We start from the raw sequence: 20,666 nt of genomic DNA, 5'->3' as shown, positions 1-20,666 counted from the left end.
CACACACACACACACACACACACACACAGACGGTGATTAAAAAAATAGTTTACAAACTGACATGGCACATCGAGCATACAGCAAGGATCAGTAATTACACAGGAACTGAGGGTTCTAAAAGCCATCCGGAGCTATTAAATGGCATTGCAGTTATTTAGTCACATGCTACAACTGGACACCCACTACTGGAGATTCTCAAAGCTTTGTCCGGATGCATTGAGACACACTTGACATTGACGCTCCAGTGAATGGAACCTCCTCTTAAAGATACTTGAAGATATCCTGGTGCCACAACAGTCCTGTCCACTAGGTCCTCCAGTGATGTAACAGCTGTTTTGTACACAAGGCCCTTTAGATACCCCATTCCCACAGGAATAAATGTATTTGGGACAGATTGGGTGATTGTGGTGGCCATGTGACTAGCCTGCCACGCCAATACAGTGGCTAGGAAAGGTTGCCGACCGATGTACCATCACTTGTCCGCTGAAATGCATGGGGGTTCCATTGTGCTGAAATTGAATGTTGTGATGAACAGGCATGAAACATCATACAACATGTCCGGCAGAACATCTCGCAGCAATACAAGATATGTGCAACCATCAAGTTGGTGTGGGAGAATGTACAGTCCAATTAAACAGACTCCCACGATGCCAGCCCACACTTTATGGGTAAATTTGCATTGTATCATTGGTGAAAAGGAGACTCACTGTGAAGCTCCGGTCTGCAATCGATTCCTGCAGAAATCCCTGCACAAATCTCATATGCTAGTTGTAGACCCCTCAGTTGCAATGTCTGGAGGCATTGGAAATGAAACAGATGCTGTCCTTCGTCGTGTACAATGGACGGACGGTTGGGCGATATCAATTGTCACATGCTTTTCTCTGTTTCTCTCAAATACTATGAAGCTTTACCACAATATCTTGGGAATAATACATTGTACCTTCAGGAGAATGAAAATTGTAGTTTGGTGTAAAAAGAGTATGACGATTGATCAGTACACCCTTGCTAGATCTTTTTATCTCTATGGGGTTTTGTAAGCAGCAAAATGGTATACTGCAAATTGATTCATTTTTATAAGATGTTTCCAAAGCAGGTATCACAAAAGGAGAACAACATAACAATTACAAGTGAGCTCCAATGTTCTGTACTATCAACATTGTAAGGGAAGCTCAAAATGGATCACATATTTGGTGTCATGTAGTTAAAACACTCACAGACAGAGAGAGAGAGAGAGAGAGAGAGAGAGAGAGAGAGAGAGATATGCATATGCTACCAAAAGCATTCTAAACAATTACTACCTTTTGACATTGGAGATATCAAATGGTATTGTACAGAGGCACCACCAGCACTCTCACCAAATATTGTAACATTATCTGGATCACCACCAAAGTTTATGATGTTCTGCTGAATCCATCTGAGGGCAGCTACTTGGTCCTTAAGGCCATTATTGCCTGGTATAGTTGCATCTTCCAAACTTAAAAAGCCTGTTGAGAAACAAACATTTGTCCACTTTTAAACTGCTACATTATGTCTTAAAATTAATTAAAGCTTACAAAGAAATAGGCCTGTAAAATATGCTTCAGAAAAGATATGTTCCGGCATTTCACACTGATTATCTTCACACGGAGAAAATGCTGATATTCAATATTACAGAGTTGATTCCATTTCACAACTGCCTGAATTTTAATCACTTGTGCCACCTTTCTGTTACAACCGCTTTTTAGTTTTTGAACTGCCACCTGACTCACTCACCCTTCTATCTGTTCGTTATATGGTGTCAAAACACCACCTATCCATGCACAAACATTAACACATAAGGAAAACAGTGTATTAGTTTTGTAGACGAATAATGCGTGAAACTGCCTACAACAGTCATGTTATCGATACTGAATGGTACATTCTACACTCAACAGTAAAGTAATACAAGACTGCTTGAAAGCATTACTGACATGGGTAACTTGAAATGTTTATTAGAGCAATTACAGTGTTTTTCTGGTTTGAGGAAGGTAATCAAGACTACCTGCTAATTTGACCAAGAGAACTTAAGCAATGTTTCCACGAGGTATTTACCAAGAGCTCCAAGACGGTAATTCAATGTGACTACAATAACATCAGCAGCAACTAAATAATCTGGACCATAAAGATCAGTGTTTCCTGATCCAAATCCAAATCCACCTCCATGAAACCATACCATAACAGCTTTCAGTGACTCATTTTCTGAAGGAATCTGTAATGTATTACATTAAAACATATTTATTAGTAACAAAGCTATGAAAGCTTTACATTTGCACAGTTGCACTAGGAGGTCAAATGTGATTTTATCGTTTTTTATTTTGCTTTCACAAAAGGTATAAAAATTAGGGGCCAGACAAATGAGAACACATTACAAAGTGTTGGACTTAATGTAAATGAAAGTGCTTCTGATGAGGATTATCTGGAAAATACTTGATCTAACAATGAAAATACAAAAATAGAGTTTAAAAAATAATTTACATTTCCCACAGTGCTCCAATGACATAACAACACCCTTGAAGTGGTTCTATGGTTATTCAATCATTCACTCCCACATCATGCTCTGTCAGTCCCATCAGGGAGGAGAGCCTTCACATATGTGAAACAAGTCAAGTTATACATTAACAGGCAGAATCAAACACTGCTGGCTACTTCTGCAAAATATATTACCAACAAATTATAACCAGTGCTGATCTACCCAAACCAATAATTATAGTAATTACTTCTAGATTACTTTACACAGGGTGGTCAGTGAGAGCCTGAAAAGCTTGTAAGTGAGTTGCAGGGTAAGCTTTGATGAGGAGTAATTGCTTAACAAAAAAATTGGCATGTTTTAGAGTTAATTAGGCCACTAAGTGCACAAATTCAAGTGGCATGCCAGATAAAATTAATGCCAACTGTTCTCATAGCTTAGGTGATATTGCACGAGACTGTTCAGCCCTTGGTCCAGGTCCAATTCCAACTACCATCACATGTCCAAGTTTTGCATCATTCTCTTGTTCAGTTTTAGGAAGGCAAACCAGGAACACATTTAGTGACTGTCCCTGGCAGGTCACTTGAATTTGTTACACACAATGGCCTAACTGACTAACTTCAATGATAATTAACTCTGAAATGGTGCAATGCAAAGAATTTTTTTCTTGACAATTATTTGTCAGCACAACCTACCCTGCAACACAATTATAAGCTTTTCAGACCATTTCTGACCACCCTGCATCGATTGTTAGGAGAAAAATGGCTACTTTGAAGGAAACAACTGCTGTTGTTACTATATAATACTTCAAACAAAGCATATGGACTCTACACAGACCAATATTAACTGTCTACATGGAGTTTGACTATTATAGGTACAAACAAAAGGGGCGAGTTTAGGACAGTGAAACAAGCAAACTGTTGTCCTGTCTTGCCCCTTTCATTTGTACCTATAATAGTCAGTAGTCAAACACTCTGTACATATTGGCAAAATCAAGTTCTGTCAGATACAAATATTAGAATGAGGTAGAATTTACATCCCGAGAAAAAGTATTCATGTACACCGGGTGTCCCACCTAACTCTGCAACCTCACATATTTCTGGGGGGGGGGGGGGGGGGAATCCTTTTCAATACAGTGTTACATTTATTTAAATGGGATGTGTATGTTTTTCTACCAATTGGACAGTGAAAGCAACCCCTTGCTCTGTGCATTACACCAGAAACTGGAACCATTGCCATCTTTTTTCAGAAGGTATGAAATTTAGAACAGTGAAACCAAGCCTGTCATCACTATTTGTACCTCTAATTTTCATTTCAGTAGATAAGATACACAGGTGCAATTTAAAAATTTGTATTTAGTGTCGAACACTATGTTTGTTTATTTTTATGGATTGTGTGTTCCAGCCGACTGTGTGAGCCTTGACATGGGCGCATTCCTGGCCAACTGCATTTTTTCATATTTAGTTTCAATTCAGAAATACATCAAGTAATGGAGTTAAGTGGGATGTCCTGTATTGTAGAAGGACTGGCAAATGAGGTGTTCTTTTACTTTGTGTTTAAATATTTAGAGATTTACTATTTCCTGCCTGATGTCCAGTGGCAACTTGCTATAGAATTTGCACCAGACTATAAAACTCCATTCTGAACCCCAGAGAGGGATGCACAGTCTTTATGGAAATTATTTCTGCTTGTAATATTGTGGTTGTGAATTGCTAACTTCATCCTAAATTCGCTCTTGTTATTTACACAAATACCATAATCGAGTATATGTACTGGCATGTAAGTATAAGAAGTCTTATCTCCATGAAGAGGCTTCTGCAAGATGTACAGTTATCAACTGTGCACAGTACTATTATTGCACATTTATGTAGAATAATGACTTTTTTCATCCCAGCTGCAATGTCCCAGAAGATTAAGCCACAGGACAGAACTGAGTGAAAGTATGCTAGCAATCTCGCCTGCATACCAACACAGTAAGAGAAACTTCACAGTTTAAAGCAGACAGAACTGTGCTTTCTGGTTAACTTATCCACACGCTGTTGCCACCTCCGCTTATTATCCACATTGATGCCCAAGAACTTCATACAAGGTGCCACACCCAGTGAATCCCTACTGATGCCTACTTCCAGTACCTAGAAGTCAATTTTCTTTGTTTAGAATTCCATAACATTAGTTTTTGCGCAATTAAAGGTTAAAGTGTTGACTGTGAAGCAGTTGTAAACCTGTTCCATTATTCTCCTGGCTGTGTCTGGTACGGATATCTTTGAGCTTTTTACAAATATACTTGTGTCACCAGCAACCATGATAGTTTTTATGTACACAAAGAACAGGAGTGGGCCAAGCACCAAATCCAGTGGCGCATTATATGTAATGTTCTCCCACTCTGAATTGAATCTCATTACTCCATAGTTTCACATTTCTCTTATATTGTAATACTCTTAGTACTGTAGTACTGAGGCTGAGGTATTCTAGAATACAATACATCAAAACTTAAAGTGTATAAAAGAATAACAAATGTCAGATTGTGATACCACTTAATTCTGTTTTAAATTGGCAATTTCTAATATTAATTGTTAAAAATACCGACAATGTATAATTTCTAACAGAAAGTGTTTGTATTTGTCGAAACTAACCACAAGATCTATATTTACATTTTAAGCTGTGTGAATTATTACACTTCAATAATTTTACACGTCATTCGTCATTGTAAATTAATTACAAATTATGCCCAAAGATTCTAAAACAATTGACATTGTTATAATGAATTATATGTTATCATGGCTGTAACTGTGAGTTAGTTACTACTGGGAAGTCAATATGACAGTAAGGATTTTGTGGTGGTAGAATTTTATAGTGTGTTAGCAGCTGCTCACAAAGCTTTTTTCTTTATGAATTCAAGTCACATAAAAATGTAGTTCAATTACTTATTACAAGTAAAAGTTACTGTCCCTGAATTGAAAGTTTGCATACCACTATCTTCCTACAGAAATAACTCTGGCTATCTGAGACAATCAGAAATGAATAACAATGATCTCAACAAATAATTAAATCAGATAAATAAAAATAATGAACAGACATACATCATTACCTGTTCTAATAATTAGTAACTGAAAATATGCTTTGTTCACTGCCTTTTGGCATGCTATCAATGAACTGGAAATTTTTGACTGTATTAATTTATTCTAATGACATGTTTACGAACAGAAAATGTAACAGTAGTCAGAAAGACTTCAATTAGTGACATGGAGCTTGTGTTTAGGGAGAAAACTAAGGGTTACATCTGCAAAATAGGCTGAATGTTGCACCAGTGCATGAGAGGGGAAACTGATTTTTTTCCACTGCTCAACTCTTTTTGTGGCCAGGAGTTATGTCTTGATAAAAAATAATCTTTTTATGTAGAGTATGCCTCATTCCAAAATTTGGTATTCATTGTGATCAAGAGATAAGAATAATTTCCCTCTTATTTACTTGTTTCCAAGCATTCAATTTACAAATAACACTAGCCAACAGTGAAAATGTACCTGAGGTGAATTAAATGTATGGTAAGTATAATGACCATGGTGATAATAAAAACAACAATGAAAATCTCAAATTATCTCTCATTTCCAAGTTATAGGGGGTGCATGTAGTTATAACTACATTTTACCAGCATTCACTGTCAATCCCTGCCCATATAGGCTGCAAAATCCTGCTGATGGTAGACAGGGTGATGAAGTTTCAGACAACAATAGCTGTGTGTATTTTGTCACTATTTTTAGTCCAGGCTCGTAGCAACAAGGGATGGGGAAGAGGCAGAGGGGAGCAGAGCATGTTTCATTTAAGCATATTTTCAGTCTGTTACAAACTGTGTTCTATTAGTGTGCTGTGAGAAGCGCAGTTATGCTTGTTGTCATGGTAACTCCTGTGATTCAATATGCCTTGCAAATAAACAACCAGTGCTGGCTATTTCTGCTACATTTGCAGACAGGCTACATTGAAATCACAAAGGAGGTCAATAATGCCATATATTAGGAAGGCTTTTACAGAGTGTGCTTTGGCTGTGAAATCAGGGGTTTCTCGTGTGTTGCATATCTTGTGTCTTGCATCTTCATTTGTGATTGAATCATAAAAGATCTTAAATGGGCTATGCTATGCCCATGATCTGGTGAGAACCCTCAAACCATCTAAGCGTGTGTTACTTTTGTATAATAAATCCATTAACACATGGTATTTCCAAGAAGAAAAAGTTCCCTTTGACATATTATCCTTCCATACCATCAGCTATGTGACCATGGTCTCATGGACGGTCTGTTCCTGTCCCAACTGATTCTGATTGTGACGACAGCAGTAGTGAAACTAGTGCTGCACTGTCATCTTCAAAACCTAGTTTTCCATAAGATCCTGATTTTGTGTGTAATGATGAGCGTACAGTGATTCAAACAATAACCAAGTGTGAGCTGAATAACCTAGTGAATGATCTGGAATTGCCGAAAGGTAAAGCTACATTGCAGCCATCAAGACAACAGCGGAATTGTCTTGATAAGACAGTAAATGTGACTGCATTCCTTAACCACCTTATGCCATTCCTTCCATTTTCCAAAAGTTAGAAGAACTTGGTATTTAATAGTGATGTACAGTGACTAATGGCAGCTATGGGCATTGACTATAAAAGTGATTAGTGGTGGTTGTTTATAGATCCTTCCAAAGTAAGTCTCAAGCATGTGCTACTGTATAATGGTAATGTCTTACTATTGTTTCCGATTACGTGAAAGAGACATATGATAGCATGAAATGATTGTTACTGCATAGGCTACAACACGGCCACACGAAATTCTGTTGCTTTCTGTGCCTCTGGATAGCTGCACCAAGCACTTCATTATAAAAACAATACTTGGCCTAATCTTCGACCATTTGAACAAAGCTCTCACAATGTTATGCATGAAGCACTTGTCAAGTGAAAGAATATAATTCCCTTTGCTCTTCATTTAAAATTGAGGCTAATGAAAAATATAATTAAGGCACTGGACAAAATGGAAGAAGCACTTCTCTGTTTGTGAGAGAAATTTCCACATTTTAGTGAGGCAAAAGTAAAAGAGGGGATTTTCGTTAGTCCCCAGATATGCACACTGTACAAAGATGAACATTTCAACACCATCCTGACAAGGGATGAAAAGTTAGCTTGAGATGCCTTTGTTCATGTGTCAACAACCTTTCTAGGAAATAAGAGGGCAGAAAACTATAAGGATCTTGTGGCAAATTTTGTGCACTGCTACAATAGACTGTGGTGCAATATGCCGTTAAAGTTACATCTCCTATGTTCGCACTTAGACTTCTTTCCTGACAACTGTGGTGCTGTAACTGATGAGCACAGAGAATACTTCCTCCAGATGATGAAGTGAGATACCGAAGAAAGTGGGGTGCATCAATATTAGCCGATTACTACTGGACACTAACCAGAGATCCGCCAAGCTTAAGATTGCCATCCGACAGATGGATCACCATCAACAGTATCTCATGCTCTCATTTCCTGAAACAATGTGGAGAGGTTTGATATTAAACCAGGATACCGGTGCAAAGTTTGGTGATCAGGAACTCTACACCACCACCTCTTCTCCCCATACCAGCCAAATACTGGCAGTGAAAATTTTTTCATCCATCAGGATTCAAACCAGCTTACCCCCCAGGTTGAGCGCCACCGCAAAAGTGTGCGTTAGCAACCTCTACCATGGAGGCAGCTAAGTTTTTGGATGAGTTGGCAAATTGAAGTCTTATCCACAATAACCAAAATAACAAAGAATCACACAACATCTGTTGTATTCTTGTGAAAATGACATGAATATTTTAAATGTATAACTGTTCATTGCCAATGTCATCAAACCCTTTTTCATATTATGCCATGTCAAGCAGTAAAGCTTAATAAAGACTGCAAAACAAAAGCCATTGTCTTTACCGATTTACAACAATCCTTTTCAGGAATACAATGAGACCATTGCAAGTAGGTTGAAATACAAAGTATTTCACTTGATAATTGGAAACATTTAATGTCTCCTGCACTCTGATATACTGTATCTCATGTACTTTTTGGAGACATTACACTTTCCGAAATCTTGGATACTCAACAAGGCTGATGTGCCAAATTTAAAACTTGACAGTTTATTTCTTAATGCCAGATAATAGAAAACATTACCCACAGACTTTCAAGTCTACGTGTATAGCACGAAATTCTCTTTAGCAAATAATTCAGTATTAATACGATAACTGCTTTCTGATTTTGAATTTATAAATATCAATTAACAATTTTTAATGATGTAGGAAAAAATATATTGCCACTTACCATAGAGATGACATGTTAAGTTGCAGATAGGCACAATTAAAAGACACTTCCTCATAAGCTCTCGGCCACAGCTTTCATCAGAAAGAGAAAGAGAAACACCCACTGTTCACTCGAATAAGCAAGTGCACCTCATGCACACAGGATCGCCAACTCTGACAGCTTGGGCCAGAATGCAGCTATCAGGTAGGATGGAAGTAGCAATCTGGAGGGGGCGGTGAAGAGGAAGGGATAGCAGCACTTGGATGGGGTGAGAGAGGAATGCTGTTGGGCAGAGTATGCAGAGACTAGAATGCCAACAGACACAGTTTCCGTGATGTGGGGAAAACCGAGCAAGAAAGGAGAGGATGAGGAAAAGATAGAAGGTTGCATTAGCATAGGGCATAAGACGAGAATGGGGAGGAGGTGACAGGACAGAGGAGGTGGAAACCGTTGTGTGGAGGGTGTGGAGATAGTATGTTACTGTAGGTTGAGGCACAATAATTATGGGAATGGAGAATGCATTGTAAGGAAGAGCTGATGGTGTCCTTGCTTCACCATCCAAATCATCTGGATCCTTGCCTCCACCACCAGCTTTTCTGAACTGCGCAGATGGGAGTTATTCTTACAGCACATTCTTCTCTCTGGTAATTATTCTGGTCTCAACCTATGGTAACATACAGTCCTCACGCCATCCAACCAACAGTTTTCACCTCATCTGTCCTATTACCTCCTCTGTATTCCCGTCTCCCACCCTCTTTGTTTGCCGCCCTCTGCCAACACACCTGCCCATCTTTCTTCACTCCTCTCCTTTTTTGTTCTGTTTTCCCCACCTTCCCGTCCCATATCCTCCTGATGCTGCACCTCTTGTCATTCCAGTCTTTACACGCTCCACCAGACAGTGCTCCTCTCTCCCTCCACCTGTACACTGCCATCCCCTCCCCACCCCCTCCAAATTGCTGCTTCCAACCTGTGTGATAAGCTGCATTGTGACCCAAGCTGCTGGAGTGGGCAGTCACGTTTGCATGAGGAGTGCTTGCTTGTGTGGATAAATGGCGGGTGTTTCTCTTTCTTTTTCTGATGAAGGATGGCTGAAAGCTTGTGTTTAAGTATCTGTGAACTGTGCCCATCTGCAACTTAACGTGTCATCTTTCCATTGTTTGATTAACACTTTTTGTTGAAGGACTTTTCCTTTTTTCTCCATCAATCTTCTGACTGGTTTGATGTAGCCTGCCTCGAATTCCAGTCCTGTGCCAACATTGCTTCTTCGATGTACAGATTGGACAGTAGGTGTGAAAGACTACATCCCTATCTTACAGCCTTTTAAATCCAAGCACTTCATTCTTGGTCACTCCTCTTATTATTCCCTCTTGGCTCTTGAACATACTGTATATTACCGATCTGTCCCTGTAACTCACCCCTATCTTTCGCAGAATTTCGAACATCTTGCACCATTTTACATTGTCAAATGTTTTTTTCAGGTCAACATATCCTATGAATGTGTGTTGATTTTTCTTCAGTTTTGCTTCCATTATCATCTGCAATGTCAGAATAACCCCCCTGGTACCTTTAACTTTCCTGAAGCCAAACTGATCGTCATCTCGTACATCCTCAATTTTCTTTTCTATTCTTCTGCACACTATTCTTGTCAGCAACTTGGAGGCATGAACTGTTAACCTGATTGTGTGATAATTCTCACACTTGTCAGCTCTTGCAGTCTTCAGAACTGTGGGGATGACATTTTTCAGTAAATCAGAGGGTGTCGCCAGACTCTTACATTCTACACACCAACATGAATTATTATTTTGTTGCCACTTCCCCAGTGATTTTAGAAATTCTGATCAAGTTTTATCTATTCCTTCTGCTTTATTTGATCTTAAGTCCTCCAAAGCTATTTAAAATTCTGATTCTGCTACTGGATCCACTATCTCTTCTAAATCGACTCCTGTTTCTTCTTCTATCACATCCGACAAATCTTACTCTTCATAGAGGCTTTCAATGTACTCTTTCCACCTATCTGCTCTCTCTTCTGCATTTAACAGTGGAATTGCTATTACACTCTCAACGTTACCACCCTTGCTTTTACTGTCATCGAAGGCTGTTTTGACTTCCCTGCAAGCTCAGTCAGTCCTTCCGACATTCATTTCTTTTTCAATTTCTTCACCTTTTTTATGCAGACCTTTCATCTTAGCTACCCGCCACTTCCTATTTATTTCATTCCTCAGTGACTCATATTTCTGTCTCCCTGAATTTCCCCGAACCTTTATGTGCTTTCTTCTGTCATTGATCAACTGAAGTATTTGTTGTTACCCATGGTTTCTTGACAGTTACCTTCTTTGTACCTATGTTTTTCTTTCCAACTTCTGTGATTGTCCTTTTCAGAGATGTCCATTCTTCTCCAACTGTACTGCCTACTGAGCTATTCCTTATTGCTGTATCAATAGCCTTAGAGAATTACAAGCGTATCTTCAATTCTTTGCGTGCTGATTCTCCCTGACTAATGTCTTAAGCTTCAGCCTACTCTTCATCGTTACTACATTGTGATCTGAATCTATATCTGCTCCTGGGTACGCCTTACAATACAGTATATGATTTCGGAATCTCTGTCTGACCATGATGTGATCTAACTGAAATCCTCCCGTACCCCCAGCCTTTTCCAATTATACCTCCTCATTTTGTGATTCTTAAACAGAGTATTCACTGTTATTAGCTGAAATTTATTACAGAACTCAACTGGTGTTTCTACTCTCTCATTCCTTACCTAAGCCCATGCTCTCCTGTAACCTTGTCTTCTACTCCTTCCCCTAAAACTACATTCCAGTCCCCCAAGACTATTAGATTTTCATCTCCCTTTATGTACTGTATTACCCTTCCAGTATCCTCAAATACTTTCCCTATTGCTTTGTATTCGGTTTGCGACGTTGCACGTATACCTGAAATATTGTTGTCGGTGTTGGTTTGCTGCCAATTCTGATAAGAACAACCCTATCACTGAACTGTTCACAGTAACAAACTTTTTGGCCTATCTTCCTATTCATAATGAATACTACTCCTGTCATGTCATTTTCTACTGTTGTTGATATCACCCTACATTCATCTGACCAGAAATCCATCTCTTCTTTCCATTTAACTTCACTGATCCCTACTATATCTAGATTGAGCCTTTACATTTCTCTTTTCAGATTTTATAGCTTCCCCACCACATTGAAGCTTCTGACATTCCATGCCCTGACTTGCAGAATATTATCCTTTTGTTGGTTATTCAGTCTTTTTCTCACAGTCACCTCTCCCTTGGCAGTCCCCTCCCAGACATCCGAATGGGGGACTACTCCGGAATCTTTTGCCAATGGAGACATGATCATGACACTTTTTCAATTACAGGCCAAGTTCCCTCGGATACACATTATCTGTCTTTAATGCAGTGGTATCCATTGTCTTCTGCATCCTCATACCACTGATCATTGCTGATTCTTCTGCCTTTATGGGCAGTTTCCCACTCTTAGAGAGAGTGCCCTGCACCTCTTTCCCCTCCTGCCACCACATTTGACAATGCTGTTGGTAGAAAGATGGTGACTTCTTATGCCGGAAATCTTCGGCCACCAATGTCAATAATTGATCAACATTTAAGAGGTGGCATGTCTTAAGCCTGGGGCTGAGGTAATTTTGATTACTAATCAAAGACATTATCACTAGATTACAGATGACACCAATTAACTGCTCTTTAGCTCCTATTTGATTACATCATGCACAGACACTGTACTCAATATATCCAACATATCAGTACATTGTTTTTCAGTCATAATATGTAGTCTATATACTATGGCTGAAAGCAAGGGGAAACTACAGCCGTAATTTTTCCCCGAGGGCATGCAGCTTTACTGTATGGTTAAATGATGATGGCGTCCTCTTGGGTAAAATATTCCGGAGGTAAAACAGTCCCCCATTCGGATCTCCGGGCAGCGACTAATCAAGAGGACGTCGTTATCAGGAGAAAGAAAACTGGCATTCTACGGATCGGCGTGTGGAATGTCAGATCCGTTAATCGGGCAGGTAGGTTAGAAAATTTAAAAAGGGAAATGGATAGGTTAAAGTTAGATATAGTGGGAATTAGTGTAGTTCGGTGGCAGGAGGAACAAGACTTTTGGTCAGGCTAATACAGCGTTATAAACACAAAAACAAATAGGGGTAATGCTGGAGTAGGTTTAATAATGAATAAAAAAATAGGAGTGCGGGTTAGCTACTACAAACAGTATAGTGAATGTATTATAGTGGCCAAGATAGACAAGAAGACCATGCCTACTACAGTAGTACAAGTTTGAATGCCAACTAGCTCTGCAGATGACAAAGAAATTGAAGAAATGTATGATGAGATAAAAGAAATTATTCAGGTAGTGAAGGGAGACGAAAATTTAATAGTCATGGGCGGCTGGAATTCGACAGTAGGAAAAGGTGGAGAAGGAAACATAGTAGGAGAATATGGATTGGGGCTAAGAAATGAAAGAGGAAGCCGTCTGGTAGAATTTTGCACAGAGCATAACTTAATCATAGCTAATACTTGGTTCAAGAATCATAAAAGAAGGTTGTATACATGGAAGAATCCTGGAGACACTAAAAGGTATCAGGTAGGTTATATAATGGTAAGACAGAGATTTAGGAACCAAGTTTTAAATTGTAGGACATTTCCAGGGGCAGATGTGGACTCTGACCACAATCTATTGGTTATGCACTGTAGATTAAAGCTGAAGAAATTGAAAAAAAGGTGGGAATTTAAGGAGATGGGACCTGGATAAACTGACTAAACCAGAGGTTGTACAGAGTTTCAGGGGCAGCATAAGGGAACAATTGACAGGAATGGGGGAAAGAAATACAGTAGAAGACGAATGGGTAGCTCTGTGGGATGAAGTAGTGAAGGCAGTATAGGATCAAGTAGGTAAAAAGACGAGGGCTAGTAGAAATCCTTGGGTAACAGAAGAAATATTGAATTTAATTGATGAAAGGAGAAAATATAAAAATGCAGTAAATGAAGCAGGCAAGAAGGAATACAAACGTCTCAAAAATAAGATTGACAGGAAGTGCAAAATGGCTAAGCAGGCATGGCTAGAGGACAAATGTAAGGATGTAGAGGCTTATCTCAGTAGGGGTAAGATAGATACAGCCTACAGGAAAATTAAAGAGACCTTTGGAGAAAAGAGAGCCACTTGTATGAATATCAAGAGCTCAGATGGAAACCCAGTTCTAAGCAAAGAGGGGAAAGCAGAAAGGTGGAAGGATATATATAGAGGGTCTATACAAGGGCGATGTACTTGAGGACAATATTATGGAAATGGAAGAGGATGTAGATGAAGATGAAATGGGAGATACGATACTGCGTGAAGAGTTTGACAACATTCCATTAGCACTACTGACGGCCTTGGGAGAGCCAGTCCTGACAAAACTCTACCATCTGGCGAGCAAGATGTACGAGACAGGCGAAATACCCTCAGACTTCAAGAAGAATATAATAATTCCAATCCCAAAGAAAGCAGGTGTTGACAGATGTGAAAATTACCGAACTATCAGTTTAATAAGCCACAGCAGCAAAATACTAATGCGAATTATTTACAGACAAATGGAAAAACTTGTAGAAGCCGACCTCGGGGAAGATCAGTTTGGATTCTGAAGAAATATTGGAACACGTGAGGCAATACTGACCTTATGACTTATCTTAGAAGAAAGATTAAGGAAAGACAAACCTACGTTTCAAGCATTTGTAGACTTAGAGAAAGCTTTTGACAATGTTGACTGGAACTCTCTCTTTCAAATTCTAAAGGCGGCAGGGGTAAAATACAGGGAGCGAAAGGCTATTTACAATTTGTACAGAAACCAGATGGCAGTTATAAGAGTCGAGGGACATGAAAGGGAAGCAGTGGTTGGGAAGGGAGTAAGACAGGGTTGTAGCCTCTCCCCGATGTTATTCAATCTGTATATTGAGCAAGCAGTAAAGGAAACAAAAGAAAAATTCGGAGTAGGTATTAAAATCCAGGGAGAAGAAATAAAAACCTTGAGGTTTGCCGATGGCATTGTAATTCTGTCAGAGACAGCAAGGACTTGGAAGAGCAGTTGACTGGAATGGACAGTGTCTTGAAAGGAGGATATAAGATGAACATCATCAAAAGCAAAACGAGGATAATGGAATGTAGTCGAATTAAGTCGGGTGATGCTGAGGGAATTAGATTAGGAAATGAGACACTTAAAGTAGTAAAGGAGTTTTGCTATTTGGGGAGCAAAATAACATGATGGTCGAAGTAGAGAGGATATAAAATGTAGACTGGCATTGGCAAGGAAAGCGTTTCTGAAGAAGAGAAATTTGTTAACATCGAGTATAGATTAAAGTGTCTGGAAGTCGTTTCTGAAAGTATTTGTATGGAGTGTAGCCATGTATGGAAGTGAAACATGGACGATAAATAGTTTGGACAAGAAGAGAATAGAAGCTTTCGAAATGTGGTGCTACAGAAGAATGCTGAAGATTAGATGGGTAGATCACATAACTAATGAGGAGGTATTGAATGGGATTGGGGAGAAGAGAAGTTTGTGGCACAACCTGATTAGAAGAAGGGATCAATTGGTAGGACATGTCCTGAGGCATCAAGGGATCACAAATTTAGCATTGGAGGGCAGCGTGGAGGGTAAAAATCGTAGAGGGAGACCAAGAGAAGAATACACTAAGCAGATTCAGAAGGATGTAGGTTGCAGTAGGTACTGGGAGATGAAGGAGCTTGCACAGTATAGATTAGTACGGAGAGCTGCATCAAACCAGTCTCAGGACTGAAGACCACAACAACAACATACTACAATTTGAAACAAAAGCTTATCAAGTACAATGATCAGCAATGTTGTTGTTGTTGTTGTGGTCTTCAGTCCGGAGACTGGTTTGATGCAGCTCTCCATGCTACTCTATCCTGTGCAAGCTTCTTCATCTCCCAGTACCTACTGCAACCTACATCCTTCTGAATCTTCTTAGTGTATTCACATCTGTCAACACCTGCTTTCTTTGGGATTGGAATTATTATATTCTTCTTGAAGTCTGAGGGTATTTCGACTGTCTCATTCATTTTGCTCACCAGATGGTAGAGTTTTGTCAGGACTGGCTCTCCCAAGACTGTCAGTAGTTCTAATGGAATGTTGTCTACTCCCGGGGCCTTGTTTCGACTCGGATCTATCAGTGCTCTGTCAAACTCTTCACGCAGCATCGTATCTCCCATTTCATCTTCATCTACAGCCTCTTCCACTTCCATAATATTGTCCTCAAGTACATCGCCCTTGTATAGACCCTCTATATACTCCTTCCACCTTTCTGCTTTCCCTTCTTTGCTTAGAACTGGGTTTCCATCTGAGCTCTTGATATTCATACAAGTGGGTCTCTTTTCTCCCAGGGTATCTTTAATTTTCCTGTAGGCAGTATCTATCTTACCCCTACTGAGATAAGCCTCTACATCCTTACATTTGTCCTCTAGCCATCCCTGTTTAGCCATTTTGCACTTCCTGTTGATCTCATTTTTGAGACGTTTGTATTCATTTTTGCCTACTTCATGTGCAGCATTTTTATATTTTCTCCTTTCATCAATTAAATTCAATATATCTTCTGTTACCCAAGGATTTCTACTAGCCCTCGTCTTTTTACCTATGTGATCCTCTGCTGCCTTCACTATTTCATCTCTCAAATCTACCCATTTTTCTTCTACTGTATTTCTTTCCCCCGTTCCTGTCAATCATTCCCTAATGCTCTCTCTGAAACTCTCTACAATCTCCGGTTCTGTCAGTTTATCCAGGTCCCATCTCCTTACATTCCTACCTTTTTATAGTTTCTTCAGTTTTATTCTACAGTTCATTACCAATAAATTGTGGTCCGTGTCCACATCTGCCCCCGGAAATGTCTTACTATTTAAAACCTGGTTCCTAAATCTCTGTCTTACCATTATATAATTTATCTGAAACCTTCTAGTATCTCCAGGCCTCTTCCATGTATACAACCTTCTTTCATGATTCTTGAACCAAGTGTTAGCTATGATTAAGTTATGCTCTGTGCAAAATTCTAGCAGATGGCTTCCTCTTTCATTCCTTAAGCCCATTCCATATTCACCAACTACATTTCCATCTCTTCCTTTTCCTACTACCGAATTCCAGTCACCCATGACTATTAAATTTTTGTCTCCCTTCACTATCTGAATAATTTCTTTTATCTCATCATACATTTCATCAATCTCTTTATCATCTGCAAAACTAGTTGGCATATAAACTTGTACTACTGTGGTAGGTGTGGGCATCGTATCTATCTCGGCTACAGCAATATTACATACATTTATCTGATTTTTCTGTTATTATTAAAATGTTAAAGCCACCAATAATAGCCACATGTTTGCTTGTAGATAATGGTTCACATGGGTGAGAACGCTGGTTTCCACTCAGCCCTTGTGAGGTCAAATGAGGAGTTGCTTGAATCAATAAACAGTGGTATCATCAGGATTCATCTGCTGGAAATAACAGGCTAACCTCATGTCCAATGATCATAGATCACTCCTCTTACTGCCTTGTAGGCAGCAGTTGGCTAGTTGGAACAGGCCTAAGGCATAATCTATCAGGGAGGTTTATTTTTAGTTAAGTACATAACCTTCAACATACAACTTCATGTGGTACACTTGCCTCTGTAGGCGAAGTTGCTCATACATGCCTGTGCAGTGGTGGAGGTACATCGGTTCAGATCCTGGTGATGGGTGAAACTATCACTGCTAGTATTTGGCTGGCAAGAGGAGGGGATGGTGGCGTAAAGCTCCTGATCACCAGTCTTTCCATCAATATCCTGTTTTAAATTACAAGCCTCACTGAAAAAAAAAAAAGAGTTTCTGAGCACTATGGGACTCAACTTCTGAGGTCATTAGTCCCCTAGAACTTAGAACTAGTTAAACCTAACTAATCTAAGGACATCACACACATCCATGCCCGAGGCTGGATTCGAACCTGCGACCATAGCGGTCTCGCGGTTCCAGACTGCAGCGCCTAGAACCGCACGGCCACTTCGGCCGGCAGCCTCACTGCAGTCTCTCATGAAGTGAGACCTTATGACACTGTTGATGATGACCCCATCTGTTGTATGGGGACGTGCAATTTGAGAGGAGTCACCCAAGTTGTCAGATCTTCTCAGAATCCACATTCCACATTTCCACACATGCAGTAAGTGCTCAGCAGTTCTAGGTGTGGGGCAACATTTGGTACCATATAATGCAACTGGAATCACCACAGTACCATGTATCTTTGATTTTAGGTAGACAGGCATCTTCTTATTACAAAGAATCTCTGATAGGCATTTAGGTCGCTTTGATTTTGCTCATGCATCCTCATTCACATAGCTGTCACTCTGTAGTCGAGAACCTAGACATTAGAATCTGCCCACTTCAGTAATAGGAGCTCCATTAATTTGTATAGTTCAAAGAGATGGAGTCATTTCTAGGTACTGAGTCTTGTGGACATTCAAATGGAGGCCAAATCTTTGTAGATGATAATACCATATCTGGATTTGAGTTTCAACATCTTCCCCAGTATCTGTCACAAGCATCACATTATCAGCTTATAGGGTTGTCCACGGTACACACTTCTGTAAGTCTTGCATTATGGTATCCACTAGAGTAACAGAGCAGCACAGGGACAGCCGAACCTTGATGAGTGCCAACTATCACAGATAAGCTGTCCACTAGTCCTGCAGTGCATCGCACCAGGCTGCTGGTGTTTTTGTACAGCATTTTTACCCACTTTATAAAAATTTCAAAAACTTACTGATTGCAAAGAGAATACCAAATCATCTGATATCGTGCTCAATCAAATGCCTTTATGAGGTCAAGAAAGGCAAGATGCTCTTTTTTTGTGGAATTCTTCCATCATTTCGCATGCAGCAAAAAAATGCATCTGTTGTTGTTGTTGTGGTCTTCAGTCCTGACACTGGTTTGATGCAGCTCTCCATGCTACTCTATCCTGTGCAAGCTTCTTCATCTCCCAGTACCTACTGCAACCTACATCCTTCTGAATCTGCTTAGTGTATTCATCTCTTGGTCTCCCTCTACGATTTTTACCCTCCACGGCGCCCTCCAATGCTAAATTTGTAATCCCTCGATGCCTCAAAACATGTAGTACCAACCGATCCCTTCTTCTAGTCAAGTTGTGCCACAAACTTCTCTTCTCCCCAATCCTATTCAATACCTCCACATTAGTTACGTGATCTACCCACCTTATCTTCAGCATTCTTCTGTAGCACCACATTTCGAAAGCTTCTATTCTCGTCTTGTCCAAACTAGTTATCGTCCATGTTTCACTTCCATACATGGCTACACTCCATACAAATACTTTCAGAAACGACTTCCAGACACTTTAATCTATACTCGATGTTAACAAATTTCTCTTCTTCAGAAACGCTTTCCTTGCCATTGCCAGTCTACATTTTATATCCTCTCTACTTCGACCATCATCGGGTTATTTTACTCCCTAAATAGCAAAACTCCTTTACTACTTTAAGTGTCTCATTTCCTAATCTAATTCCCTCAGCATCACCCGACTTAATTTGACTACATTCCATTATCCTCGTTTTGCTTTTGTTGATGTTCATCTTACATCCTTCTTTCAAGGCACTGTCCATTCCGTTCAACTGCTCTTCCAAGTCCTTTGCTGTCTCTGACAGAATTACAATGTCATCAGCGAACCTCAAAGTTTTTATTTCTTCTCCATGGATTTTAATACCTACTCCGAATTTTTCTTTTGTTTCCTTTACTGCTTGCTCAATATACAGATTGAATAACATCAGGGAGAGGCTACAACCCTGTCTCACTCCTTTCCCAACCACTGCTTCCCTTTCATGCCCCTCGACTCTTATAACTGCCATCTGGTATCTGTACAAATTGTAAATAGCTTTTCGCTCCCTGTATTTTACCCCTGCCACCTTCAGAATTTGAAAGAGAGTATTCCAGTTAACATTGTCAAAAGCTTTCTCTAAGTCTACAAATGCTAGAAACGTAGGTTTGCCTTTTCTTAATCTTTCTTCTAAGATAAGTCGTAAGGTCAGTATTGCCTCACGTGTTCCAATATTTCTACGGAATCCAAACTGATCTTCCCCGAGGTCAGCTTCTATCAGTTTTTCCATTCATCTGTAAAGAACTCGCGTTAGTATTTTGCAGCTGTGACTTATTAAACTGATAGTTCGGTAATTTTCACATCTGTCAACACCTGCTTTCTTTGGGATTGGAATTATTATATTCTTCTTGAAGTCTGAGGGTATTTCGCCTGTCTCATACATCTTGCTCAACAGATGGTAGAGTTTTGTCAGGACTGGCTCTCCCGAGGCCATCAGTAGTTCTATTGGAATGTTTTCTACTCCCGGGGCCTTGTTTCGACTCAGGTCTTTCAGTGCTCTGTCAAACTCTTCACGCAGTATATTATCTCCCATTTCGTCTTCATCTACATCCTCGTCCATTTCCATAATATTGTCCTCAATTACATCGCCCTTGTATAAACCCTCTATATACTCCTTCCACCTTTCTGCCTTCCCTTCTTTGCTTAGAACTGGATTGCCATCTGAGCTCTTGATATTCATACAAGTGGTTCTCTTCTCTCCAAAGGTCTCTTTAATTTTCCTGTAGGCAGTATCTATCTTACCCCTAGTGAGACAAGCCTCTACATCCTTACATTTGTCCTCTAGCCATCCTTGCTTAGCCATTTTGCACTTCCTGTCGATTTCATTTTTGAGACATTTGTATTCCTTTTTGCCTGCTTCATTTACTGCATTTTTATGTTTTCTCCTTTCATCAATTAAATTCAATATTTCTTCTGTTACCCAAGGATTTCTATTAGCCCTCGTCTTTTTACCTACTTGAT

General features: G+C 39.7%; 1 protein-coding gene across 4 annotated transcripts in view; it reads right to left on the bottom strand.

Moving 5' to 3' along the window:
* Positions 1-20,666, bottom strand: part of LOC126236312 (juvenile hormone esterase-like) — a 557,639-nt gene that overhangs the window by 27,779 nt on the left and 509,194 nt on the right. For all 4 annotated transcript variants that reach the window (XM_049945523.1, XM_049945521.1, XM_049945524.1 and 1 more), the window contains 2 exons: positions 2,071-2,227; positions 1,299-1,484 (listed from right to left, as the gene is read on the bottom strand). In XM_049945523.1, the coding sequence (XP_049801480.1) occupies positions 1,299-1,484; positions 2,071-2,227 (343 nt within the window). The remainder of the gene's footprint in view (positions 1-1,298; positions 1,485-2,070; positions 2,228-20,666) is intronic.

Source organism: Schistocerca nitens, chromosome 2 (genome assembly GCF_023898315.1).
Source record: "Schistocerca nitens isolate TAMUIC-IGC-003100 chromosome 2, iqSchNite1.1, whole genome shotgun sequence".
NCBI classification, from domain to species: Eukaryota; Metazoa; Arthropoda; class Insecta; order Orthoptera; family Acrididae; genus Schistocerca; species Schistocerca nitens.
Note: the sequence above shows the minus strand (reverse complement) of the source record. Positions and strands in the feature narration are given on the sequence as shown.